The 27,672-nt window shown below is 35.7% G+C and overlaps 1 protein-coding gene across 2 annotated transcripts in view; it reads left to right on the top strand.

Annotated features, from left to right (window-relative positions):
* Positions 1-27,672, top strand: part of PTPN4 (protein tyrosine phosphatase, non-receptor type 4) — a 90,278-nt gene that overhangs the window by 47,915 nt on the left and 14,691 nt on the right. For both annotated transcript variants that reach the window (XM_026852583.1, XM_026852584.1), the window contains 9 exons: positions 1,932-2,104; positions 5,678-5,746; positions 12,726-12,860; positions 14,100-14,258; positions 20,507-20,666; positions 23,650-23,733; positions 23,819-23,875; positions 25,237-25,393; positions 26,988-27,154. In XM_026852583.1, the coding sequence (XP_026708384.1) occupies positions 1,932-2,104; positions 5,678-5,746; positions 12,726-12,860; positions 14,100-14,258; positions 20,507-20,666; positions 23,650-23,733; positions 23,819-23,875; positions 25,237-25,393; positions 26,988-27,154 (1,161 nt within the window). The remainder of the gene's footprint in view (positions 1-1,931; positions 2,105-5,677; positions 5,747-12,725; positions 12,861-14,099; positions 14,259-20,506; positions 20,667-23,649; positions 23,734-23,818; positions 23,876-25,236; positions 25,394-26,987; positions 27,155-27,672) is intronic.

Below are 27,672 nucleotides of genomic sequence, written 5' to 3' on the forward strand. Positions count from 1 at the left end.
GCAGTATAACCATGCTGTTATTTTATGTGCTTTTGGTTAAGTACCATGGACATTATAAATGTTGCTTACGCTGAGCCCACACTGGTTCAAAGTTAGTATTTTCAGGGAAAACGGGGGCAATCTTATTCTAAATCCAGCTACCAGACAGCAGTAGAACCAGGGCTTTGCACCCCAGAATCATCAGCAAAGATGAATTTCAAGCGCCTATCTTACATTTGGATATTACAGAACCTGCAAGGGTGGATAGGGAAAGGACGGCTGCACTTTGGAGCAAATATCTTGTACTCTTCTTTACCTTAAAGATTGATTCTTATCTGAAATTGAGATGAAAGGCAGGGTTTTAGAATCAGTTCTCTCTGCGCTGCAATGAAAGCCTTAAAACTATGAATAGAACTATTGTTAAGGTACCTTTAAAGCTCTAACACACTAAATTCCTGTGAAAGTGCTGTTTCGCATTACAATTAAGCTGATCTAGCTGCAGCTCCTCATCATGCGATACCAGCTCCTCCTTCATGCTTCATGCCTGATCTAGTGATCAGATTGTGGCATGAGAATCAGATCAGCTCGTTCTCTGGAATACAAACTAGAGGAAACAGCAGGATTTTTTTTTTCCCTCCACAACCTGTAATTATAATGCTTTGAATGACATGAAAATGCATGATCATCAGCTCATATAACTTGTCAAATTTTCCAACAGTGTAAAAGGCTGACAGCATTAAAATTTGCTACACTGTGAGAACTTTTTGTTGGAATCTAAAATCTTTGCTGGTTTGTCCTTTACTTCATCCGAATGAGGCAGTCTATAATTTTACATGGCTGCTCTCTTGCAGAATAGTAATGTATCTTGTTTATGTTATTGTACATTAACATTGTTGATAAAGCCTTTTTTAACTGAATAGATAATGGACTTAATTTCTGTTACCTTGTTTGTGACTTAATTTTTGAGTACTTCTGTGAACATGTCTAGAAAATACAGGGAACAGTTGGCAATACTTGGAAATTAAGAAAAGAGATAAAAGTATCTTTTGTAAATTCAAGTAAAATACCAGGGTTTTGTTTCTTGCATATAATTTCATGAACTTCAACAACAGATATCCCAAATTTGCTGGTTACTTCTTAAACCCATTTTATTCTTTATCCTAAATTCATCGTGTGGCTGAAAATACAGTGTCATTCTTAGCCATTAGTCACAAGGACTTCCCAAATACAACACTGGGAGAAGAGTTGTAGGTCTATTTATGCCCTGTATCTCAGCAAATCTAAAGATGAGCAGGCCAGCAAAAGCTTAACTTCAAAAAGGAGTTTACTGCTAACTGAGAACAGTTAAGGTGTGCTAAATGTTGTGAAGAATTTAGTGCTGGGAAGAGAAGACAGAGTCCTGATGATGTTTTCTGACCTACAAAGGTTGTAATCAAGCTCCCTCAACAGGCAGAATAGCTTAGCTTGCTTCACAATTTTGCTTTGTTCCTTTACCAGGAACCAACTTAATCATTTAGAAGTAGGCACATCAGTTGCTCTTCAGATTAATACCGGTTCCCAATCTCTAATTGGCATGTGTGCGTGACAACTCCTTGTCTTAACTCGAGAAACTACGAGGCATGTTGTCTCTGAGTTCTTGAGTCACAGAAATTTTTTCATGTAGTTTGTGTCCTACCTTTTGGGACTATTTCTTCCCATCTAGACTTGTTTCAATATCACTAAACAGACTTAACTGTTGACCAGGCTTTTTTTTTTTTATTATTTAAAAAAAAAACCCACCTTTAAAGAAAATGTAGAGGTATTTTTAAAGGGTTTTTAATACATGAAGTTGAGAACCACTTCAAAAAGCATAATTAAAAAACCAACAACAACCCAAAACTAACAGTATTCATCTTAATTTCAGAAGTAACTGGGAATAATTTTTATCTGAAATAAATTTTTCTCATTTTTAGCATGAAACTAGAGAAACATTACTGGGATTCAATATGGTGAATTACCGAGCATGTAAGAATTTATGGAAAGCTTGTGTTGAACATCACACTTTCTTCCGTTTGGACAGACCGCTTCCCCCTCAGAAGAACTTTTTTGCACATTATTTCACTTTGGGTTCCAAGTTCCGGTACTGGTAAGTGCTGATTTGAAATACATGGGAAAGAACATAAGAGAACAAACAACTCATCAACAACATAGCGAATTATTTAGAATCTATATCAAAAGGTGTCATAATTCAAGTAGCTTTTGAATCCTGCAACTGTTTCCCTCTCTTGTTGGCCTAAGTTTCAAGTGTTGTCAGTAATTTTCTAGGATAGCTTGGAAATATAATTATAGTATTATTAGTGGCTGTTATTGAGCTAATACTCTGAGATTGTCTCACAGACTGCATTTCTTTGCCTGCTTACCTGCTGGGTTATGTTTATCTTAAAATGTTGTCTCAGAACTTCAAAGTCTTTGACCTGCTATTTTGGAAAACTGATGGATCTCAGATCTTGTGTGCAGCAACAGCAACAAAACAGACCTAAATAAAGATCATATAGAAATCAATGAAAAGAAGGTTGTACAAGTAAAGCCCACTTAAGCTAGATGCATACAAATAGGAACTAGGTGAAGACAAAAGACATACATGTTCTGCACCAAAACCAGTGGTTTAGAAAATGAGGACGAAATTAAGTCCATAAACTTTAAGGATGAACTTAATGTAATAGACAAAAAGCTTGGAGGTGCAAAAAATGACTATGGAATAACTATAAACCCCAAGTATAATTTCTATTCTAACGATGGCGTGGGTAGTGTTGGTTTTTAGTGTTTTATGCTTTCTATAAAAAAAAAAAAAAAAAATCTCAGTTCAGTAACTCAGTTAACTGTCTCTGCAAGTAATGCAAAATGCTGATGGTTTCAATTCTGCCTGAAGTAAGGAATAATGGAGCTACTAATAATCATCTGCCTAGAATGGCAACAGTGTCTGTGACGTACAAGGAGAGATGATGAAAAGCTAGAAAACACAGTAACAGACTGTTTCTGTTACACTTGTGAATTGCATAAATGTATAAAGAGGAAAGTAATTCACTGGCTAAATTCTTATGCCATCTGGTTTTCTGACCAGCATTCACAGCCCCCATTTGAGAAACAGCATTCTGCGATCCTGAACAGTGTTTGAGACTTGGTTCAATGTTGCTGTAGTGAATTTGGGGGAGCTTTTTCATTTCTGTAAAGATTTTGAATTTGAATCGTTGTGGTTACTATTGCAGAATAGCTCTTTGATGATGACATTCAACTTATGTTAATGTAAGATGAAAAGGGAAACTGCATAAAAATGAAGAAGGTCATTAAAGTTAATGAAGCAGCCAAAAGGCCAGAATTTCTGCAAGTAGCTTGAGAGATTGTTTAACGGCAGCCCAATAGTAGTAACATGGCGCACAAGGAGAGGTTAAGGGCACTGGGCTTGTTTAATCTGGTGAAGGAGTAAGCTAAGGGGAAATTTAGTGGCAAGCCTAAGGCTACTTCAAGGGCAGTGTCAGAAATGGAGTCAAACTTGGACTGGTAATGGCAGGTGATAGAACAGGGGGCAACAGCCACAAATTTCACCTTGAAGATTCTAGCTGGACATTAAGAAAAATTTTTGGTTTGGTTTCTTTTTTTCTAGGAGGACAGTGCATTACTGGAGCAAGTTACCCAGAGAGGTTGTGGGATCTCTATTTTTGGAGCCTTTCAAAACTTGGCTAGACAAAGCCATGGCCAGACATGACCTAGTGTTAGCAAGAGACTGGACTAGAGACTTCTAACCAACATTTCTATTATTAAAATGAACTAATAAAATACTAAACTCCCAGGGCTAGACAAAATTATCTCCAGTTTTGAAAGAAATCAGACACACGAAATTGTTGAACTATTAAATATGTTACATAATCTATTTCCATTGGACTAAAAGATTCTAATGCAGCAAATTTTAAAGCAAGTTTTTTTTGTTTTAATTAAAAAACCAAAAAGCTTCCAGGAGGGATCAAGAAGACCACCGATGAGAAAATCTGACTTCTGTATACTGTCCTTGGATTTTCAAAGTGGTTCTAAGAGTATTCCTCATCAAATACTAATTAAAGAAGTTAAACTGCCAAAACGTGAAGACTTTTATTGTATATTAGCAACTGTTTTAACCAGATAGGAGACAAGTAGGTCCCTTCTTCACAATGAAGGGAAGTTACCACTGAAGTGATACAGGTTTTTATAGTAAAAGCTGAAGCTGACTGTAGAAAGTTTCGGTGGTATGTTCCAAGGAGGGGTGAATAGACAATAAAATAGTAGATCAAGTTCAGAGCCCAAAAATGCAAAATAATCTACACAGTAAAAAAGCCTTTCCTGTTTTGAGGGGTGGTGGTTGTTGTTGTTTCCATGCCCCCCCACCCCCCTTCTGTTTAAGTAGGATATCTCATATTTCAGTTTGTGCCCGTTACCTCGTCTCTGTTTTTTGGTGTGTTTTTTTTTTTTTTTACTTTCCTCTTCAGGCATTTATACTCACTCATTTGATCCCCCTGAGCTTTCTCTTCCTGAGGTTGAACAGTCCCAGCTCTCAGCCTCTTCTCATACATGAGATGCTCCAGACCCTTAATTGTCTTTGCAGCCTTTGCTCCAGACCCTTAATTGTCTTTGCAGCCTTTGCTCCAGACCCTTAATTGTCTTTGCAGCCTTTGCTTGACTGGAGGGACCCTGGGACTCAACACAGCACTCAAGATGTGGTCTCACCTGTGTTTAGTAAACCTGCTTTCTAGAAAGCCAATTGGCACTCAGCCTGCGCATGGGGTTGTTCCTACCCAGGTGCAGGTCTGCATTTCCCTGTGCTGAATTTTCTGAGATTCCAGTTGGCCCATTTCTGCAGCCTTCACACATCCAGTATTTCTGTAATATGAATGTGAAAATAGCTAATTATTCTTTGATTTCATAGTGTAAACGTCCCTGTAAAGGACAGAAAAGAGCAGAGTTGTAACTATCAGTATCCTTCTAGGACATGTATCGTCTCTGTGCCTTGGTCTGAAGTTACAAATAGGGAAGTGGCTGCAAGAGGGAGTTTTGCTGGTATCTTGCCACCAATTCTTAACTGCTGATAGACACTCCAAAAAAGTTGGGTTTTTTTTCTAAAACAAATTATGAAATATTATAAAGGATCTTTGATTTGACACAAGACATCTGGTCTTATATGAAAAGTCATCAAGTTCGAAGATGTAATATTAGTTTTGACAAGTTGCTTAAAAAATACTATCCTGATGTGCGTATCTGATTTCTTCATGATATTTTGCTGAACTGAGTAGCAACTAAGTTATTAGCAATTCAGCGAATACTTTTGGAAAAGTACGGAGGAGATGACGTACCTTTTGTGGCTTTAACAGAAAATATTATAGTGTTAAGCGTTATCCAAAGATCCAAGCAGAACTTTCTTATTGCTTTGCATAAGAGGAAAAAGGAAGAGAAAGCTTTATGTTATGCCTAAAATGAATTGGTCTTTGCTGCTGTTAGACTGTAATGGGCAAGAAGACCTACAGTTCTACCACATGCTTTCTAAAGTTACACTGTACTGAAGCTAGCCCAATTGCTTGAGCATGACTGAAAATAGAATTTAGGTGTGGGTTTTTTGAGATAGTTCAATTTTAAGCAAGAAATTGTTATCCTAAGTTTGTTGCATTTAGTGATGTGGCTTGGTTTTGTTTTCCAGTGGGAGAACAGAGGTCCAGTCTGTGCAATATGGTAAAGAAAGAGCAAACAAAGACAGGGTATTTGCAAGGTAAGCAACTGACATTTGTACAAAATCAGAAAGTCTTCTTCTTGTATCTTTTGAGATGCTATGGGGTCATTGTTTTCTGTTCTCAAAAATGTAAAATAAAGAGCAACTGTTGTTGACTGTTGCTGGTGGCTTGACTTAATCATATTTAAAAGTTTAATTTTGGTATGCGAGAGTCTTTCTTTGGGTCAGCTAGAAATGGGGAGCATTTTACGGTGGAAAAATTAATAAGAATATTCTTTAATATTCCTCTCTTTATATATTTTCAAAATTCCAAACAGCCTTCAGTATGCATAGTTTGTCGTAACATGTACTAGCCCTCTTTGTGCTGTCTTTATTGCAAAGAATGGTCTAACTTCCATTAAAATATTGAGTCAATGGGTGTGTTTTATCCCTGATAACAACCTACAACTGTACACACATATTTCCTTCAGAATAAGGTACTGAGAGTGTCTGTCTTGGTGAGAACAGCTTTATCACTATAGTCCCAATGAGTATTCTGCTATGAAGAATGTGATTGGGAGTGAGCTGCTTCTGAAGGTATTCTGTCACAGAGCAGTTGGCTAATCATAGAATCTATTACTTAATTTTGTTTCAGACTCCTGAGGGCTTTAGTGATTACAAGAAAACAGTCAAGATACAGAGTTAGTTCTTCATTTAGAAATTATGATACAGTATTTAAAAGTAAAACTGCTGCTGCTGCATCCGTTTGGCAGTCTGCTCTGATCATTAATAGAAATAGAAAGAATCCTTATGGGGAGGTAGCATGCTCTGGTTTTTTATGCCTATACTTTCACTGAGATGAGGAATGTCTTTTAGCATAGTTACCCCTGAAGGAACTCTGGAGTTCAAATTTATGCTCACAGACTTAGAGTAACAAGCCCAACAACCTTTCTCAAGTGCCTGCAAACACTGTTTTTCACAGCATTGGTGAATACTGCCTTGATTTCCTGCTCCTGCCCCTTCTGTCCCCCTGTGTAATATAATGTGAGGTTTTAGCTGGGCACACCATAAATACCCAGCTCCGTATTAGAATGATTTGGGGGCAGAAGTGCTAGGACATGTTTGTTCGACAGGTAGATTTTATAAGACCCATTTGTTCTGTGTGCTGTAGAATTATTTTTTTACTTTATTTAATTTACTTTGAGAGTCTGGTTAGATTTTTACTTGGGGCAACTTTTTTAGACTCAGAAGACTTAACATTGTGACAAGTGAATTTTATTTATTTAAATGACAGTTATGAATCAGTTAAAAACTATTTTTCTTGTTGCACTCTGAACTTGGCAATTCCACACAAGTAGATTGGAGGAGAGGTGATACTTGGTTTTGAGGAGTATGTTTATTGTTTTAGAAACTGTTATTCAGTAGATGGCACTCTTCCCTTTGCATTAAAACTGCACAAGTGTTGCTGGGGTCACTTATATTTTGTAATACATGTTCTGGATGAAATTGAAAGCCATGACTAGAACAGCTCTGATGCGTTCTCAAGTCTTTTGTGTTTTTTTTAATTAATAATGTACTTGGCTCTTCTGTCTTCAGTAATTTTGTCTTCCACTGTTGCTTTTAGATTAAGGAATGCAACATTCATCCTCACCTTTTGAGTTGTTTAGCAGTGTTGATGATTGATAAATGTCTGAGGCATATATGCATGTGTCAGTGAATTGAAATTAATGGCATATTGTAACAAATACACCTCTGAAGTCTTTAAATTGTCTGTTTCTTCATCCTCACCATCAGAGTGTGCAATTAATGCATTTTCAATTTTAAAGACTATTAATATTTTATATTTCAAGTTTTGTCACCCTTGAAGACACTTCTAGTACATCATGTGGTTCAGGAAGCTTAATCTAAGAACTTTATCTTTAATTCTTTGTTTTCTCAACATTTACATTTCAAGTGGAAATATTGAGTAGCTGCTAGCCCTTTTGTATTCATACAGAGGATAAATATTGTTTTTTAAGGTTTTACGGGTCTAAGTGGTTTTTATTCCTGGAACCTGCCTTTCTCTTTATCAGTGTGTCTTTTTCAGACAAAGTTATCGTGTTGTTAAGCATCCTTTTAAGGTGTCCAGCAGTGAGCTTGTTTTGATTGCTTTTGAAAGTTCTGCTACGTATTGGTTGTGTTTTGATGTGAAACCAGGAGCATGCTAGCATTACAGTCTGGTCTGTCTTGAGAATTAAGTCAACACATTAAAAAAATTTAAATAATTACTGTTGCTTTCATTATTGCCACATCAGGTAACAATACTGAAGATCAGTTAAAAAAGTTTTCAGGGTTTTTGGTTTTGTTTTTTTTTAGAGCTATACAAATTTACACTCTGTTCTTTTATCAATATCTAACTAGAAACCGGCTTATTTGAACTAACACTGTCAAAGCAAACTTTTGAATTATTTCATTGTAAGAAAATGAATTGATAGTTACATTGAGATGTCATTTGAGTGATCTATTTGTTCTAAGTTGGGAGATGGTGATTGCCACAAGTAATGATCATCTAGCCTTTGCACACTGAATGGAACATAGATACAGAGCAGAGACATGGAAATAATATTTCTTAACAGGCATTTGAATAAAACCAGCAGTTATTTATAAGCTACAATTAGCAGACTTAGCTGTTTGTCCTCGGGATTTTACTTTAAAATTAGCTGAAGTAGTATTAAAGGATAATTTTTTTTTCCAAATCATAAAAACCATTTAGAATTAATTTTAAAAAATGGAATTTAACACTGTGAGGGAGGTAGTCTGTAATAAATTTGACACATTTTGTAGATGGTGTAGTCTTGATGCAGCATTTAAAAGACTGTTGCTGCAGTTATTTAGATTTTTATTTTATTTTTTCATCTTTGTTACAGCTCTTCTCTTGTCCTCATTGTTGCAGAATATTCACAACCCAAGAAAACCCATAAGATTTCCCAGGAGCATAATAAAAAGTGAAAGTAGATAATAAAAGTGAAAAAAGTTCGTTCAAGTTATGACTTGAGAGATTTCTTAAAGAGCACTGTTATCTCTTAGAGGTCTTGCAAAACACTGTCATTCCGTTCGGTTCTGATGGTGTGTACTGGAGCTGAGAGAAGGTAGTTTATGCACATTGTATGACAGTGAGTGGGGGTGTCAGCCATTTATATTTACAGACTCCGTATCATTAAGTTGCAATCTCTGTTTCAAAAAATCCAATCGTGCTTCAACCATGCATTTGTTCAGGTTAATTAAATAATTAATTCCTCAGTTGCTTTAAATTGCGTGTGTCATTTGTGGTGTATCTGCAGATTTGTATATCGTTTCAGTCCTTTGGTCTGAAGCAGTAGTTGCCACTTTTGCTCGGAAACACATTCCCTGTATTCCTTGTCAAAATACAAAGTAAGGCTGTGGCTCTAGGTTATATTTCTTTTTGGAACAGAAGCGATTTAAAAGATTCCCACCTGTATTAGCAAACAATACCTCCTTTCTTCCCTAGCTTATGTGAGAATTTAGCACTTCAGCTGTATTGGATGCAAAACAAATTCTGTCTTTGAAAGCTTTTGTGTACTGTAGCTGAGCTAATATAATTTGTCATGCTTTTTTGTTGCATTATGTAATTTCATGCCTGCTACTGGGTTTTTTTTGTATTTCATATAGTATCACAGCTTATAAGACTGTTCATGATTTTGGAGGCAGGTAAAGTTTTTGGTATCTGTCCCTACATAGATAGGATAACTTCTAACTTTTTTAGGAATGTCTTCACAGATAAACCAAAAATTAAAGCTAAAAATAGTTCACTCTGTTAACTATCAGTGCCCTGTACTGGGGTGCAATAGAAGCATCCAGACTGAGCAGACAAACGTGGAATTTAGCATTTCAAAGTCTATCAAAACATTTCAAAAGTTTTTTACAGCTTGTTTTCCCCCTCCCATCTCCTCAGCAGCATTCTGGCATGAGAAAATTATTTGAATATTGTAAGCAATTAGTGATACAGGAGAAATTTGCAGGAATATTTCATAACATAAGTGTTATTTTTTGTTAATTTATTGTTAGATTTAGAAGTGATGGCAGGAGAACTAGTATCAAAAAGCCACAGCAGTAAGAAGTTTGGTGCTGCAATGTGGTAATTTTTTCTTTGAAATTTCTGCAAAGACAGGAAATGAAGGCAACAAACATGAGTGGGTGGGACTCTGAGGTTAGAGCTGTTAATAAAATAATTGAAACAAACCTTTGCTGATAAATGCTGCAGCTATCATGGTAGTAAGATATTATTTCTGAAAGATCAGGCCCTACCCACAGCAAAAGGTGAGTTTTCTTAACAATTGATATTTTTTTTTGATAGCGAAGAAGGTGATGCTTTTCTCATTTTAAAGTTTTGTTCATTTGTTGCATAGATTGAGGAAGTGTTCAAAAATGTAGTTACAAACTGGGTGACTTAAGATATAATGCAGCGGGGTTTCTTTGAAACAGTCAAAAATGTAATTTTTGGAAGAATTTTCCCCCCTGCCTAGAAACTTTTGTTTCTTTCTTTGTAATTTATTTTGTTTTATACAGGCAAGGATAGTGCACTTTCACTGTTGTTGCACTTTAAAAAAAAAAAAAAAAATCCACAACTTTCCTATATTCCACTTGTTGCTTTTTCACTGAAGGTAAATAAGGTTCAATAGTTGCCTTTACATGTCTGTTAGAAAATACTATATCTGCAGTCCTGTATTTACCTAATTTAGCATTGATCATATTACGTTCCTCTGCATTTTTCCCTCAGCCCATTCTATGGTTAGTAGCATCCACCTCTTGGCAGAGCTGGCTCTTGCTGCTAATCTGCTGACTGCAAGCATGCTGCCAGCAAAGTCTAGCTAATGATAGCTTTGATTAATAAAAGAATAATGAACGGATAACATTAGACATGCATTTCAGTTCTGCCAGTTTCTTATTATTTTACCTGTTCAGAACTGCTCAAATTTGCTGTTTGTGAAGTAAAACATCTAAGTGATTTGAGTTGCTCACATATGCAGCAAATTACAGAAATTTAAATGTTGGCTTGATTGACATATCAAGCTAATTATTTTTAAAATCAAATAAATACTGCTTAAATACAGTGAAGCATGCTAATAAACCTGATGTGTTTTTTCTCAGGAACTAAATAATTGATATTTTCCCTGTTCTCAAGTATCAACATACTATTAGATTTTTTTCCCAGGTGGAATAAGACCTGAAACAGTAGTATTTAGAATAGCCCATCTCACTTAACTGTTTGAAATTTGTCACTGGTTGTTCAGTAAGTCTTTAGAGCAGCAAAGTATCATGAACACATGTTCAGAACTGCTTGGGGATGTAAAAAGAAAAATAAACCCTCCACACACAGATCACCACTCCTCTAGTCTCAAACAAACATCAACAGAACTTACGTATTTCTGCCTGTGAAGATAGATTATCTGATATGACAGTTGATTACTGTTGTAGATTTTTTTCATAAATTTGAGGACAGTCTGCTTAAGGTTGTGGCTTGTGTTGAGAAGCAAAAATATATTGTTAACTAAGGTTCTCATTTTCGAAGGACATAATTTGTGTGAAGATAGTTCCTTAATTTCTCAAAGTTCCTCCTTTCTGGACTTGCATTTCCAGTAAATCAGTAAGGTGATAGTGATGAAGATAAATAACAGTTATCATGTGTCCCAAGGACAGCAAAGGAAGAAGTTATTTTGCAATATTGGTGTATGGAGCTGGGGAAAGAAATGAAGGAGTTATGTTGATAGAATTATATGGTGTCACCTCATTGTGCAGGGCCAGAGAGTAAAGAAGAGTAAAATGATAGAGTATAAATGTAAATGAGAATGCAATGAGCACGGCACAAAAGACTGATGAAATTGAGGTATCACTGGAACAAGAGAGGCTCTGGGGAATGATAGAGAGAAATTTCAGCTATATAGTACTGTCAAAATAGTTGAAGTGAAAATGCAGCAACACAAAATACACAGGACATTTAAGGATTGTTTAAAAAATTTTTGTTGTTGGCTAAAGAATTTTCAGTTGAAAACAACAAACAGTAAAAGTCTGGGTATGTTTAGCTGCAGGATGATGACTGTCCAATGTTACACTAAGAAAAAAGCAACCACGATTCTTGGATGATTCTTTGATCATTTCCAGTGTAAAAGGGAAATATAGTATGTCATGAGAGATTGCTAGTGTGGTCTAATTTGTGCTTAAGAAATAGGTGACAGAAACAGCAGAAGGGGATTCTAGGTATCCTGGGATGACTGGAGAATGCAAAGAAGTAGTTTCCTCAGTATCAAGAAAGGGCAACAAGTAGAAAATACAACTCCTTTTGTATAAAAACACTGGTGATAATGATCTTTAACCTGAAGGACCTTTCTGTCTCAAAAACAAATGAAGTTTGGTTACCTACAAATAAGTTTAAATAGAATGATTGCATCTGCTTTACAGGTGACAGAACATGTTCTGGAAGAAAGCATGTCTCCTTGATGGAAAACCCTGATGAATAAACAAAACTCTGTAGCTCTGTTGCTGTGTTGGTGATTAGGCAATTTTCAGTTCTTCAGAGTCTTTGGGAGTTTTTTTGGCTGATGCTTCCACTGCTTTATTTTTCCTGAGATGGTTGAATAGTGTTACTCCGAAGGCTTTTTTTCTTGGGTTTTTTTTTCCACCATTTTTAAGTTCAGACCTCTCAGTGACTATTCTGTTTGAGCCAGATTCTCTTTGAAGCATTAGAAATGCCTAGTGAAGTTTAGTGGGTTCCTCTTCCATCTTGCCTGTCTCCCTCCAAGCCAACAGTATTTTATGACTGTATTTCATTGACATTCTTGTACAAAGTACAGAAAATGAAGTACAATATATTAAGAAAATATGGAACTGCCCATGTAAATATAGTTTTGTGTTATTACATTTCCATTCTTCCATATAATTTAGCTTCTTATAATAGAACATCAGTTCCATTGTGGTGAATTGTATGTAATTTTTTTCTTACCTCATATAATTTTTGGTTAGTCATTTTACATTTTTCTTCTAGATCCCCCAGTAAACCCTTGGCACGGAAATTAATGAGTGGGATGGACTGGGAAGTAGTGAGTAGGAACTCACTGTCTGATGATAGGTTGGAAACACAGAGCTTACCATCACGGTCTCCACCTGGAACCCCAAATCAGTAAGTAGCATTGAATCTTCTCTCCCTAGAAGTAACTGTCTACCTCTAATATGAGTTGACCTACTTGTGTAATAAAAGGATTAATGCATTACAGACACAAATAACTTCACAAGTTATGTGATGGTCTTCTGGAACATTTCGCTCCAGACAAGAGAAACTATTTGGGGATGAATTTTAGGTGCTTCTCAATTAAACTGTAAAAAGTGTAAGTAAGATGTAGCTCTCTACCCTAAATTTGAGAGCTTGAGTTTTCTCAAACACAGTTAAAACTAAATTATGCATTTGGCTAAGAAAAAAACTTGAAAATAAAGTCTGTGTGACATATTCAAAATAATTGATTCTGGTTAATACCACTTCTTAATTGGGGAAAATTACTTAATCAGAAATCCTTGTAGGTTTATTCCCCTCAGTTCTTCTGTATTGCCTTTCAAATCTCCCTCTTTTTGCATTGTAGAGCTTTCTGTTTTATGTTTAAAGCTAATAAAAAGTCATTCCTGATTTCTTTCAGAAAATAACCAATTTTCTCAGTCTGCTGAAACTGGCTTAATCAGTTTTACCCAATTTTGTATTGCATAAACCAGAAGGTTTTAAAACTCTCTGGCATTGCAGCACATTGTTCAAAAGACTTGATATTTATAAATACCTGTAGCATTTAAAAATTGTAAGAATTGTGTAACAATGATGCTAATAGCATAAAATAATTTAAACGTGTGTTTCAAAGCATTTTAAGAAAGATGCCTCTGTCACCATGCTAGTTTTCAAATGGGAAAATTTGGGGTCACAAAAATAAGAGTCTCAGTGCAAAGCTTACAGTTCTTCTAGGAGAAGATGTTAATCTGTCCTGGTTTAAGGTTAAATTCTGCATGAGCAGAGACAGGATTTTTTTTTTCATGGGGACTCATTTTTCCTCTCATTGACTGGACTGTTATTCCAGTAGCCTGTTCATTGGACCATAATGCTTTCAGACTTACTTAGTTTTAAAAAATATTAACTAGCCATTTATTGTTTACAAAAATAATTTTTGAACACTTCTTAAAAAAATATCAAATATTGTTAATCTGACAACAGAATTGCTTCAGTAATTTCTGAAACCTCAAATTATTTAATAAGAATATGTATATGAACATATGCTTGCACTGGGAGGAAATAATTATTTTAGCATTCCTTTGTAGTGATATAAGAAAAGTAGATTAATATTAATATTATTTTCACATTACACTCCTATGCTTTCCTTCTTAGTCGCAACTCTGCCTTCACTCAAGAAGGAGCCCGGTTACGACCTTCATCAGTTGGACATTTAGTGGACCATGTAGTTCACACTTCCCCGAGTGAAGTATTTGTAAATCACAGATCTCCATCTTCCACCCAAGCTAATAGCATCATACTGGAATCATCACCGTAAGTTCTGCTGGTTGTTACTATATGGTAGCATGCAGGGCTTCTGAAGGTAAATCAGAAGTCTTCACCATTAAGAATTTAGTGTTTAAATATTTGGGTTAGGGAGAGCCAGAAAATCTAATAAAAAGGTAGCTGTTTTTTAGGGAGTATTCTTAGAGGTCTTGCTGAAAATTAAATGATACAGAGGTAAAGACCTATATCTGACATGGTCCTGGTGCAGGATCACAATACCTTCTGCACCTACCCACTCAAAATGTGCATTTGCTGTAATGTAACCATCAGTGTCTGGATGTGGAAGTAAAAGGGGTTGTTTTTTGATAGAACTGAAGTATGTTGTTTCATGATAAAAGTTTTTAATTCCTGTGAGTCTGGAAATCTTGCTTTTTGTCAAGGCACAAAGTATGAGTGAGCTTTACAAATTACTTAGCCAAAATACCTTTTTAGCACACTAGTATTCTGAGGTTCCTAGTCTGTTTTGTATGTTGTTATAGAGTATATCTTTACTTTTTAAAGATAGCACTATCAGACTTCTGTTATGCTGAATATTCCTGATACTGTAAGTTTACTGTGCTATGGTGGGCAAAATAAAATATTAGTCTGTTTCAAGTCCAGAAAAATGACAGACAAAAAAACCCCACAGAGTTATTCAAAGATTTGAAGTACTAGCTAACTTGTGGCCAGAGTACAAATGAATTGTGGAAAAAAGATGCACAATATACACCTTATTAACACTGCCACTGTACCTTCTTATATGTAGCTCTACATGCAATGCCAAACTTGCCCTCATAATTTTGTCTAATCTGTTAGCAAGGAAATTGTGCAAATGGTTTCAGTGAGGACTGTAAAATAGCACATAGATAATGACATGTTTATGAACAAATTGTGTGTCTCGGGGAAAAATTACTCTGGAAAGGTATTTGAACATAATTTTAAAACCTTGCTTGGACTGTACCTTTGGTTTTGTCAACTGTGCGTAACTTTGGGGAGGGAAGCAGAATGCAAAATCTTTAAAGTTTTGTAAAATAACACAAGATTCTTTTTATGATAGGGTATAATAGATATGATTTGACCATTAGCTAGTTATTTAGCTTTCAGAGTTATAAAACAGTAATTTGGCCTATTAATATAAAATCCCCTTGTTTTGGTGGGCTTTTTTGACCCACTCACATGTTAAGGGAGTCTCAAAACTGGAACACTTATGAATCTTTTCTTATGCTAGAGTTTTGCTGTACAAAGGCCACAGACAATCAGGTTCCTTCTGTTCCAAGACTTCCAAATGAAGTCAGTTATGAGAAACACTGAATGGTAGAGTGATACAGTGAAGTAAACACCGTTCTTAAAATACTGTCTTTTATTCATATCCCTTTCTGATAAGTTAAGTTGTAAAAGATGTTCCTGGGTGTCCTTGGGATTTGTTTATTTAATACCTGATTTCTTGTGTAAGTCACCATAGAAATGAATCTTAAAGAGAGGAAGTGGTTTTGTAAATTAGTTGTGCAACTATGGCTGTTCTTTTTTTATGATTTTTTACTTTTTATGCCCAAGCAGAAAAACTATTGCTCTTCTATCACTAAGTTTTGCTTTTTGTTTTTTCCCTTGTTGAAAGTCTAAAAGTGGAATTTAATCTCCCAGTATAGATATCTAGCATAAGATATTTTTAAACAATGAAGATGTTGACTCTCAAAAATACCTGAACCCCATCAGGGTCTTTTTAAACTGTTAAGTGATGTTATTGATTCAAGATTTGAAATTTATGGAAGAAAGTAGTAGTCATGAGGTTCATATTAGCTGTATTATTTAAAATTATACAATCATAGAATGCTTTGGATTGGAAGGGACCTTCAAGATCATCTAGTTCCAACCCCCCTGCCATGGGTAGGGACACCTTCCACTAGATGAGGTTGCTCAAACCCCTATCCAACTTGGCCTTGAACACTGCCAGGGAGGGGGCAGCCACAGCTTCTCAGGGCAACCTGTTCCAGTGAAGAATTTCTTCCTAATCTAAAACAAACCTCTCTCAGTTTAAAGCTGTTACCCTCATCCTAACCCTACACTCCCTGATAAAGAGTCCCCTCCCCATCTTTCCTGTAGCCCCCTTAAGTACTGGAAGGCCGCTATAAGGTCTCCCTGGAGGCTTTTGTTCTTCAGGCTGAACAACCCCAACTCTCTCAGCCTGTCCTCACAGGGGAGGTGCTCCAGCCCCCGGATCATCTTCATGGCCTCCTCTGGAACCCTTTGAGCAGGTCCATGTCCTTATGTTGGGGGCCCCAAGGCTGGACACAGCACTGTAGGTGGGGTCTCATGAGAGCAGAATAGAGGGGTAGAATCCCCTCCCTCAACCTGCTGGCCACAATCCGCTTGATGCAGCTCAGGTCACGGTTGGCTTTCTGGGCTGCAAGCACACATTGCTGGCTCATAGTCAGTTTTCCATCCACTGACACTCCCAAGTCCTCCGCAGGGCTGCTCTCAATCCACTCATTGCCCAGCCTGTATTTGTGCTTGGGATTGCCCTGACCCATGTGCAGGACTTTGCACTTGGCCTAGTTGAACTTCATGAGGATTGTATGGTCCCACCTCTCCAGCCTGTCCAGGTCCCTCTGGATGCCTTCCCTTCCCTCCCGCATGTCAACTACACCACTCAGCTTGGTGTCATCAGCAAACTTGCTGAGGGTGCCCTCACTCCCACTGTCCATGTCATCAACAAAGATGTTAAACAGCTCTGGTCCCAACACCAACCCCTGCAGAACACCACTCGTCACTGCTCTCCACTTGGACATTGAGCTGTTGACCACAACTCCTTGAGTGTGACCATCCAGCCAATTCCTTATCCACTGAGTGGTCCATCTGTCAAATCCATGGCTCTCCAATTTAGAGACAAAGATGTCATGTGGGACAGCGTCAAATACTTTGCACAAGTCCAGGTAGATGATGTCAATTGCTCTTCCCTTATCCACCAGCGCTGTAACATCATTGTAGAAGACCACTGAAATTGTCAGGCTTGATTTGCCCTTATTGAAGCAGTATGTGATAATGTTCTACAGACCAAAAGCCGGTTTCTTAAAAAATTTGACCTTTCTGAGTAAAAAGATTTGAGCAGTCCATCTGCTAGTTTGCTGGGAATTTTTATTGAATAAATTTACATATGTAACAAAGCCAGAGGGGCTAACCTGACAGGCAGTAGGTTTAATGATCTCTCTGATTTTAGAGTCAACATAGCAAAAGAAATGTTTCAGTGCAGTTTAGAAGAATATTATAGTGTAGCCAATACAACCTTTAATTCCACATTTTTTTTCTTCATCTGTATGTGCTATTCAAAACTAAATTGAGAGATTTCCGCTTGTAGTTCCCTGAGGTAATTATAACCTTAAATTCCAAAAGCATATAATGTGTTCAGTTTAATAAATTTGTGGGGGTGCATATGAAAATTTTGCTTAATAAATTAAAAGGTCAGTCTGGATATCTGAAACAGAAATACCTAAAGCTTGTCTGTGCCAGGGTTTGTGTGTTATTTTATTATTATGTAAATTGCTGAATGCGGTAACAGAGAGCTGCTTTGCCTGCAAAATAGGCTGCTTTCACTGCCATTGTCTAAGCATTCATAAGGAAATTCAAAGCTGACTGGGCAAATATAAAGCAATGAAGTTTTTGCCCAAGGCTTGATTGTTAGTTCTCACAATTCATTATGCTAATATATTATAGTACTTGCATTGCTGCTTCTAAAATGCTCATTTAAGTAACTTTTCAAATCTTTTCTTAAGTTTGTATGTTCGGTAGGAATTTATTTGTGTTTGTTGACATGTATGTACAGACACCTAGTCAAACACAAGATCCCATCGATTTCTTTTATTGGAATGACTTCTTTTGTGTCTCTGCTCACGTTTTCTGTCCCCTTTTTATTCAGTTTAGAACTCTCAGGAGTAATTGTTTGCAAGAAAATACATAACTGTGTTGCCCTTCACTTAAAAGACTGAGTAATCTGTACTGACCAGACTTAAATGAATAAATACATAGGCAGTTAAAAAGCTCTGGGTGACCTTTGTGAGTCAATGTATAAATAATTTATAGTTGCCTTGAAAATTCATTTTGCAAATTTTGGCAATCATCATATTTTTCTCTTTCTCCACAAAAAAATAATTTAGAAAAGCTGCTTATCCTGAAAAATAAAATATAAAGATAGGCTTTTTTTTACTGTCACTTGCATTGAAAAGTGTTAAGAAAAATTATTTTTATTCCTTAGTGTGTTCTGAACATGAGATTCAACATCAGATACTGAATAATTAGTACTTTTTTTTTCTTTTAACACTACATGAAAAAAAAAAATAAATCTGGAAGTTGAAATTAAGCAAAAACATACCAAAAAAAATATTGTTAATATCTTTTCAAATATGCTGGGTTTGTACACTGACAAGAAAAATATCAATATTTTGTTTTCTAACAAAATTGACTAAATTTTTAAAAACTGAAATGGAAAATGTGTGGTTCTTCAAAGTGAAATGTTCTGTTTCCCATTCAGTTTTCATGCTTTTTCAAAGAGGTTTATCCTTTATTTGAAATCATTGTAGATAGTTGTCATCTGATTTTTTTTGTTTTTATTTCGTATCCAGTATGTGCCTTTCTTTACTTGCATAGAAACAAATTATATTGTATGGAATTTGATGTGTGCCTTAGGTTTTCTAACTTGCAGCACCTTGAAATGTTATGCAGTTTTGTAAAGAGAGTCTTACCTTGCTAACAGTTTACTGTGGCTAGACCAGTTAAATACAGTAGGACTACTCATGTGGTTACCCGTGCTTTTTAGGATATTATTCTATGAGTTACCGCTGCAGCTTGCTGATAACGAAAGGGGCAGTGTCCTGTTTCTGGGAGTGTACTTCCCTCCCTGCACGGTGGCTGACCCTGTGGTGAACCAGTTCACCTTGTTGAACCAGCAGAGAGCTACCCAGACTTGTCCAAAAAGCCGCTGTATTTTTGATTGCTTGGTAAACTGCTTTAGTCAAGGGAGGAGCACTGGAGTGCTTCAAGGAGGGGGCTGTGGGTTGAGAAAAAGGAAGAACAGAGGCAGCCAGGTTTGGTGCTAGCGTTTTCTTTAGATTTAGCTGTAACCTGTAACTTCACTCTTGGTGGTTTTTGGATTTGCCACTAGTACCAGTGGGCTGTTGTCATAAGTCATTAAATTACCTAATAATACCTTTTAATGTGGTTCATGGGGAGGAAGGCATGTATCCTCGTTGGTATTTAGAAACTGGCATTCAAACTAAGTTAATGGGAACTATGTGCTAACTGCACTTTTGGGCCTTCAGAATGTTCTTGGTAATTCTTAAATATAAAGCCATATAATGAAAGATGAATCATATATTTATGTAATACAAATTGTACAGTTAAGTTTTTATTCCAAAAGGACTAATAAAGGAAATTATCCATATTATACATAAACACAGAGAACATTTTTATTAAGGTACAACAGAGTGTTTGAAGATCTAAAACAGAAATAGAACTTTCATCTTCAGTAATGGTGTTATAACTCAACTAAAAAAATACATGCAATTAATGCAATTTTTACAGATGTTTCAAAGCTATGCGTGTTTCAAGGGGGAGTAAGTTCAAGGGGGGAGAAAACAACGTTATCTTGAAATGTATACACATACTTTTAAATTGAAAAATTAAAATTCAACACTGTCACCTCTAGTGGGCTTTTCATATAAATGCAGGGGGACAGTTGAGTTGTCTTCAACTTGCACTCCTCCTGTTCCTAGATCAAAAGCAAAACCTAGTGTGGGAGCACTTTATTATGCTGCTTGTGTCTGGTTTTTGAGATTTAAATTGCAGGCATTAATTTAATGCAAACTAATTTATTTTCCTACTGAGGAAAACATAGTAAGTCACATACCTATTCTAGAATTTTTGTTTTTAAGCGAGAGTGCGTAGTATAAATACAGTGCATTTTATAATATTCCAATATAAAGTGAGTTAACAGTGCTAAAACTAGTTTAAAAAAAAAAAAGTTGTGTACCAGATGAACTTACTGGTTCTGTGTACAGTTGTTTCTCAAGAAAAAAGCAGTAACATTTCCAAACATATACTTCCAATATATTTTTCCACAGTACGTTTTTGAGATTCTGAAAATATGTACAGATAGCCAGCTCTCAAACACTTGAGTTTCTTCTAGGATTTTCAGTTTATTTGGAACACTGAAAGAGCTGTCAATATCTCATGATCATTCCACTTCATATTTCTATTTTGGTATTCAGATCTCAAGAGACTCCTATAGATGGGCAGCCTCCTGCATTACCACCCAAACAATTTAAAAAGAACAGTTGGAACCAAATTCATCATTCACACTCACAGCAAGAACTGGATAACCATATTAATGAAACATTTGATGTTCCAGCATCACCTGAAAAATCCACAGTAAGTTTTTACATCCAGTTTAACCATTCTGCTTTTTGTCGGAAAGATAGTCCTACTTTTCATGAGCTTGGTTCCGATGCATTTTAGAGAGTTGTGTTTGTGCATCACATTGCAGCATTTCCATTATACATACTGTCTCTTTGCTAGCTCCCACTGTTTTTTCCACATGCTGGAGTTAGTCCTTTGACAGTTGTCATCAAATGACTGCGTTGGGATGGATATGCAGACATTTTGAACAATAGCTTTTCAGCACGTGTAGAAATTTCCAACTAACCTCTTTGAGAATTCATTTACCATCAGTTTTAAAGAAGACATTACAGACACTACCACTGGTGTTTAATCTAGCTTTTATCAAAAAGATGAAACTGAAAGTGCTTGCCAGCTGCTAGTGTACTTTTGTCAGAAGAGGCTTCTTGAATCTGTGGTTGCATTTTTCATCAGAATTTCCAAGAAAGAGACTCTGCCAAGAGACCTGTGGCCACAAATGTAAAAATCTGAGCAAAAGTTCTTTTTACACACTTAAGCAAGTGCTAGATGAGTAAGCTAGTCTGTTGATTATTGTCTGACTGAGGTGAGATCTCACTGACCAGTTTGTAATTTTTGTCCTTCAGTGGTTCTTGGTTTTATATTGATGTGGGACAAGAAACATTTTGCAGGATGAGAAAACTGTTTAACATCCAGATGTAGCAAATACTGTATAAACAGTTTTGCCAACCTCAAACATATGAAATTGAGTCAGTTCCCAAAATTGGTTTATTTTTATTTGAATTCTGAAATCTAAGCCTACAGTGTTTCTCTCAGGCCTTGTTACAAAGTTCCCAAAAACCCATATTTAATTTCATAGCTGGGGTTTTAATAAAACACACTAAAGTGAAACTTGTAAATTTATGAGCATTTTGGGAATATTGTTAAAAAAAAAAAAAAAAGCTTTAATTAAATCATGAAACAGGATTTTTAACAACTTTGTCTTCTGTAAGTGCTTACCTGAGTCATACTGTTCTGTTTTGAAAGATAACACTACTCATCAAGTTTTTCCTGCTCTGTATTCAGTTATCTTTACCAAATTGACAAAAATAACTTTCAGTTGTTTTTTTTAACTCCTTTTAGTTCTGCAAAACCAACACAGCTGCGTGAGAATGAGATTCTTTTTTCGCTGTGCATTGTCAGTGTAATTGTTTGCTGAGGTCCAATGGGCCACATTTATGCAGCCTCAGTTAAGGCAGTACACTGTCGTAGTTGAAGATCTAATTTGGTTTGCTGATGGCTTTTTATTTTGGGTGTTAGAGAAGAAGGAACGGAGCATGACTCTGAAATTTTGTGAAATTGTAGAATTAGGCTTTGGAATATGTTGAGGTTGGTTGTTTTTTTTTTTCCAAAGTTGCTTCTCTGACCAAAATGTGCTTCAAGTTCCTGCACCACTAAAGTCTCTTCTCCTGCTCCATCTTAACGGTTTTAAGGAAAACCCCTCACCATTTTGATTTCATTTAGCTATTGGATTTCATTCATCTGTTGTATGTATGGAGACACTATTTTGAAAGATAGGACAGGTATGGAATGATAACTTTTTACTCCATCTACAGTCCCTAAGTATCCAGTCTGAGAATTTCCAGAAGTATTTGAAAACAGTTGTGGCCAGGAGTTCCTTCAGTCAGACAGGTTAATGATGATATACAGTGCTCTCTTCAGGTTTTTTATTACAAACTGCTGCTCAAAATAGTCTCCTAAAGCAGGAAATTATTATTGCCTTTTTATCTGGGGAATGCAGTGGCACAAAAGTTGCCAAACACTGCAAGATGAGCACTTGGTGGTTCCTTATTGTGCCCAGGAACCTGAGTCTAGTCTCTCATGCCAGTGACCATAGATTAAATGATTTGCATGTGATCAGGCTTCCTAAGCACCCTTGCTTCTCATTAACATGTCTTAACACTGTTAATTTCTTCCACCAACTTTTTCATTTTTTCGTCACTGTTAATTTCTTCCACCAACTTTTTCATTTTTTCGTCACTTTGAGTGTGTGTGTGTGTGTGTTGTTTTAGCGTAAAAAACCTGGAATTGAGTTAACTGTCTATGAGCCAAGTTGTGCAGACCTCTTCTACTTATTGAACCTTCAGGTTTTGAACTTTCTTGTATATAGAAATGTTTGCTTTAATAATTTTTTTTGTTTTCTTTCTTTCTAAATATGTCTTATGCTTTGGCTGTAATTGATAGCATTGAAAACTTCTGTGAAACACTTTAATAATACTTCACATCTTCACCATAGAATAGTAATACTAGCTAATGTTCCATATGTGAAATAAGTATTGATGGGAACAAAATAAAATTTACTTCAATAGCACAAAGTTGATTTTTCCAGATTAAAACAATATCTAGTATTCCCCACTTTATTGGTAGTTCCTTTAACAGTGTTGCTGTGAGCAGAATGAAACCAGAAAGAAAGGAGCTAAAATTGTTAGATCTTGATCAGTGGAGAGCATATATCACACCTCATACTCCACTACACTGCACGTGGAATAGGGGATACAGAACCAAGATTTTGTTACCAAACTTTTCCTTGCTTACTACTGTCATATTGTTGTTAATAGAAACAAAAGTATAGCTTCAATTATCTTATTTTTCATCATATTGCATTCTTACTGTAGGCTTTTCACTGCTATCTTATGTAAAACAAATTTATGGAGTTTCAATATAGTAAACTGTTTTTCTTAAGACTGCTTCAAGTCAATTAGTCTTTCCTAATAGTGTTTCTTTCTTTGAGCTTGCTTTGACAGAACACACTTTTAGTTTACTTATGTCCCAGACTTTTAAAGGTGTAACTTTTCCCTTTTATGCAGAACTCAAGATAAGACATTTGCACTATCACTTGATGTTTTCTCAAGTGTCTAGGAGCAATTACTTCATGGAGAAACTGCAAAATTATGACATACAATATCCTCAGAACTATGAACAAAATATATATTAATGTAATACAATTTTTGTTTACTAGCCCAATGGTGGTGTCCCCCATGACAATCTTGTTATGATCAGAATGAAACCAGATGAAAATGGAAGGTTTGGCTTCAATGTAAAGGTAATGGTACATCTATTCCCTTCATGTCTATTAAGATTATTTTCTGATATTTGTGATCTATAACTAATTTAACTTGTTTTTAAAGGGTGGATACGATCAGAAGATGCCAGTAATAGTGTCCCGGGTAGCTCCAGGAACACCTGTAAGTTATCAGAAAGACAAACTTGGTAGCAGTATCTGTGTATCTTGAAGTATGTATTCAAACTTGTAAATTATTTCATAGCTGCCTGTGAAAATTAGTTTGTACTGTAATATTATTATAACAAAGCAAATTATGTGTAGTGAGAATTTGGTGGGGCTACCTAATGTACTTTTAAAAGTTTTTCAGTCCTCAAAAATATTTTTTCTTTCTGAAACAAAGTCTAATTCCTGAAAATTACAAGGAATTACAGATGTTCATTATGCACTTTTTCTTGAGCTGTGTCATCCTAAAAATACATTTACTTTATTACTTTTTTAAAATATAGGCATTCATATAATTTCACATAAATTATATATCGAAATAGTTTTTAGTATGTTAAAAATAACTAAAATAGCAAATCTCTTATTTTAGTGACAGATGTAGCTGAATAAAGCCAAGTTTTAGATAAAAATCAGACATCATGAATCATTCATCAGGTCTGATTGTCTGTTGTTACTGGTGTTCAGTGACTATCAATAGTGTCTTCAAACTAGGCACAATATTTTGTCAGTTGATTGCCAAAAATACTGACCTGGTATTCAGCTGCCTGGAGTCAGCTCTGTTTATACCTTTTAGAGTGAACCGTTTATTTACTAACATTTAAGAAGTACATGTTTCTCATTTTTTGACTATTTGAAACTATCGAAATGTTGGCCAAGAGCATTGTTCTTGTCCCTGATAATTATTATCTCTGAAAAATTTAATAACATAAATAATTTTGGCTGAATGCTTTAAACATCCACTTTCTAGGGAGAAGATATCTGCTGATACCATGTGCTCTTTCTTTTCTGCAACAGTGTTTAGACTGAGATTATAATAATGATTTTTATTACCTGATTCTTCTCTCTGGGATTACTGGGATTTGTGTGTTGTCTTCAGTCCTTGTTTTACTCTTGTCATTACAGTTGCAGTATTTCACACCTGAAGCATTTAAGCCTGTGAAATTGATTTGGACAAGGCTTTGCTGTGTTACTCCCTTCTCTTCAAAGATAAGAACATCCTGATTTTTAATCGCCTATGTGATTCAAATAGAGGAGCTTTCTGCTTCAGCCAGAGGAGTGGAGTAACAGCTGCCGAAAGAATAACAGCCTTAAAATAACAGTCAACTCCCAGTTGCAAATTGATTTCTTCATGTGAATGGCAGTGTCTTATGTATTGTGTAACACTTAAATTTATCATTTGAATACAGTGCAGCAACCATAGCAACTAAGCTGTTAGGATTCAAGTCACCGAGTATAGTTACTTTAAGTTGCTATTTTAATGTGAGAAATTGGAAATGTCTTGGTTTATAAATTTTTCTCTTTATTCTTTGCACATTACAGGCTGATCTCTGTGTCCCTCGTTTGAATGAAGGGGACCAGGTTGTACTGATTAACGGCAGGGATATAGCAGAACATACCCATGATCAAGTTGTTATGTTTATTAAAGCTAGCTGTGAGAGACACTCAGGGGAACTTGTGCTTCTAGTTCGACCCAATGGTGAGTGATTTGTATGTAATAATAATAATAATAATAATAATAATAATAATAATAATAAACCCCACAACAAATCCACACCTTGCTTTAATTTTCTGACCTTCATTTTGTGTCCTGAGATGGAATGCTTAACATCTTTGTAAGAGAGAACTCCCTTCCTTGAAAAGGAATTGCAACAACACAATGTATGGTACAAATCTTGATGGATCCCATACTCTAAGGAGCTGTGCATAACTAAGTGTTGAAAATTAATAGAAAAAACAGAGATCAAATGTTTCTAACAGGGAGCTACTTTAAATTTTATGCTCACTCTCATTGATAAAAATGTCCGGAAAGCTATATGGATATTAAGAGCAATTTCTGAGGTTGCTGTTATTCCCTCAAGGAAAATAAAAATGAAACGCAAAAAACCACTCACCAAATACCCAGTATTTGGATGACTTCAGAGGTTAATGTATGCAAAATCCTCCACAATTGAGAACAACTGGTTACATTTCTACTTGAGGAGGCTTAATAGGAGAAAGTGCTAAAAATGCAATCTAAATAACAGCTTGTGGAATACATTCATGAAATACACTGTGTGTTGGATTATTGTCAGCAGATGGTCACTGGATTTCATTCTGCTGCACATCCCAATTATAATACAGTTGCAGAGGAAAAAGCAAAATGAAAAATAGTGAATAATCAGAATAATTGAAATTACTTCAGGAGAGTACTTTAACCACCTCCTAAACAATTTTTCCTGTATTCACTTATTTGCACTCCCCACTTACTTGTGCTCTCATTCTGCATGTTAAGTTCCCTTGCAGCTTTTGTGTGCTTTCTTTTTCAGATAAAATTGTTAGCTTTGTTTACAAATTTACTAAAACAGTTTCCCCTTGTGTGTTGATTATCTTTCTATTCTGGATAAGACTGTTTGGGTTGTAGAAGTGAGGAGTTGCAGTATCCTCCTTCATGGTCATGGAATATCATTTAAAAGCAGTCTTTCAAACAGCATATATCTCTATTATGTGTCGTAGAAGATGCATATTATTTTTCAGTTTATAGGCAGGATGTGTACAGCATTGATAGCATTATAATGCATATATTAATGCCATTATCTCAGGTGGTCTGCACATCTTGCCCAAATTACTGAAGCCTGAAATCAGTTCAAAGTGAATTAAAAGTAAAAATGTAAATACAACTGTAATGACTTCAGAGGCATGATGTATGTGAGAATCTGAGATTAGGGAGTTATGTCAGACAAGGTAGGGTATAACATGAGTTTTGATTAAAATTTTAGCAGTCAGTGATGTGCTTTCACTTAAAATTATTATTAAACAAACAAACAAACAAAAGTTTTGTGATGGATTATAATGATCAATTAAGGCTAATTGCCCTTGCTGTTGGGGACTGAAATCGGTATCTTAATTTATGGTGGAACGAGGTGATCTTCAAGGTCTTTTCCAACCTAGTAGATTCTGTGATTCTGTGTAAATATGGATTCTTCTACAGGAGAAACACTTGTCTTTTTTTCTGTTTTAAATAAATGACTTAGAGTTAACTTTACTTGCCAAACAGCATGTAATTAGAGCATTCATACCTTTATTTGTTATAGCTGTCTATGATGTTGTGGAAGAGAAGCTGGAGAGTGAGCCTGACTTCCAGTACATCCCTGAGAAATCTCCACTTGATGGTGTCCATCAAGACGATAATGCTCTGAGGGAATCCATGATTCAGCTAGCAGAGGGGCTTATCACTGGAACTGTTTTGGCTCAATTTGATGTGAGTACTGTGTCACTTGTAGCTGTGTGCAAGTTCCAAGTCTTTTGGGATAGTAATTATTTTAAGCAGAGCATATTTCAATTAAATTTCAGTAGAGTTAATCATCTTTTAGCAAAACAATTATCTTACACTCTCAAAAGAAAAAAAAATCCACTCCTGTATTGTATGTGCAAACTTATGTCATTGAATAATCCTAATACTGGTTTTTAGTGTTGCGTGTTATAAATAGCTTTACTGATTACTTACAGCTTTTTGTGGTTATTAGGGACCTATGCTAATAAAATACTTTCATAGCGATCAAGACTGAAAAATGTATTACGAAATATGTGTTCTGTACTCAGACCTTCATTCCATATCTAAGTTACTGTAGAAACTGAATGAGAGCTGAGCTGTTGACGTTTTATGGACAATCTCAATTAGGGAAGGTAAAATTATCAATGGAAAATACAACCCTGATCTTAAGGGTTAATCTAGAAATGTCTCCTTTATATAGTTTATTTTTTAATGACATATTTCAG

This window comes from Athene cunicularia, assembly GCF_003259725.1.
Source record: "Athene cunicularia isolate RWA chromosome 7 unlocalized genomic scaffold, athCun1 chr7_part1, whole genome shotgun sequence".
NCBI classification, from domain to species: Eukaryota; Metazoa; Chordata; class Aves; order Strigiformes; family Strigidae; genus Athene; species Athene cunicularia.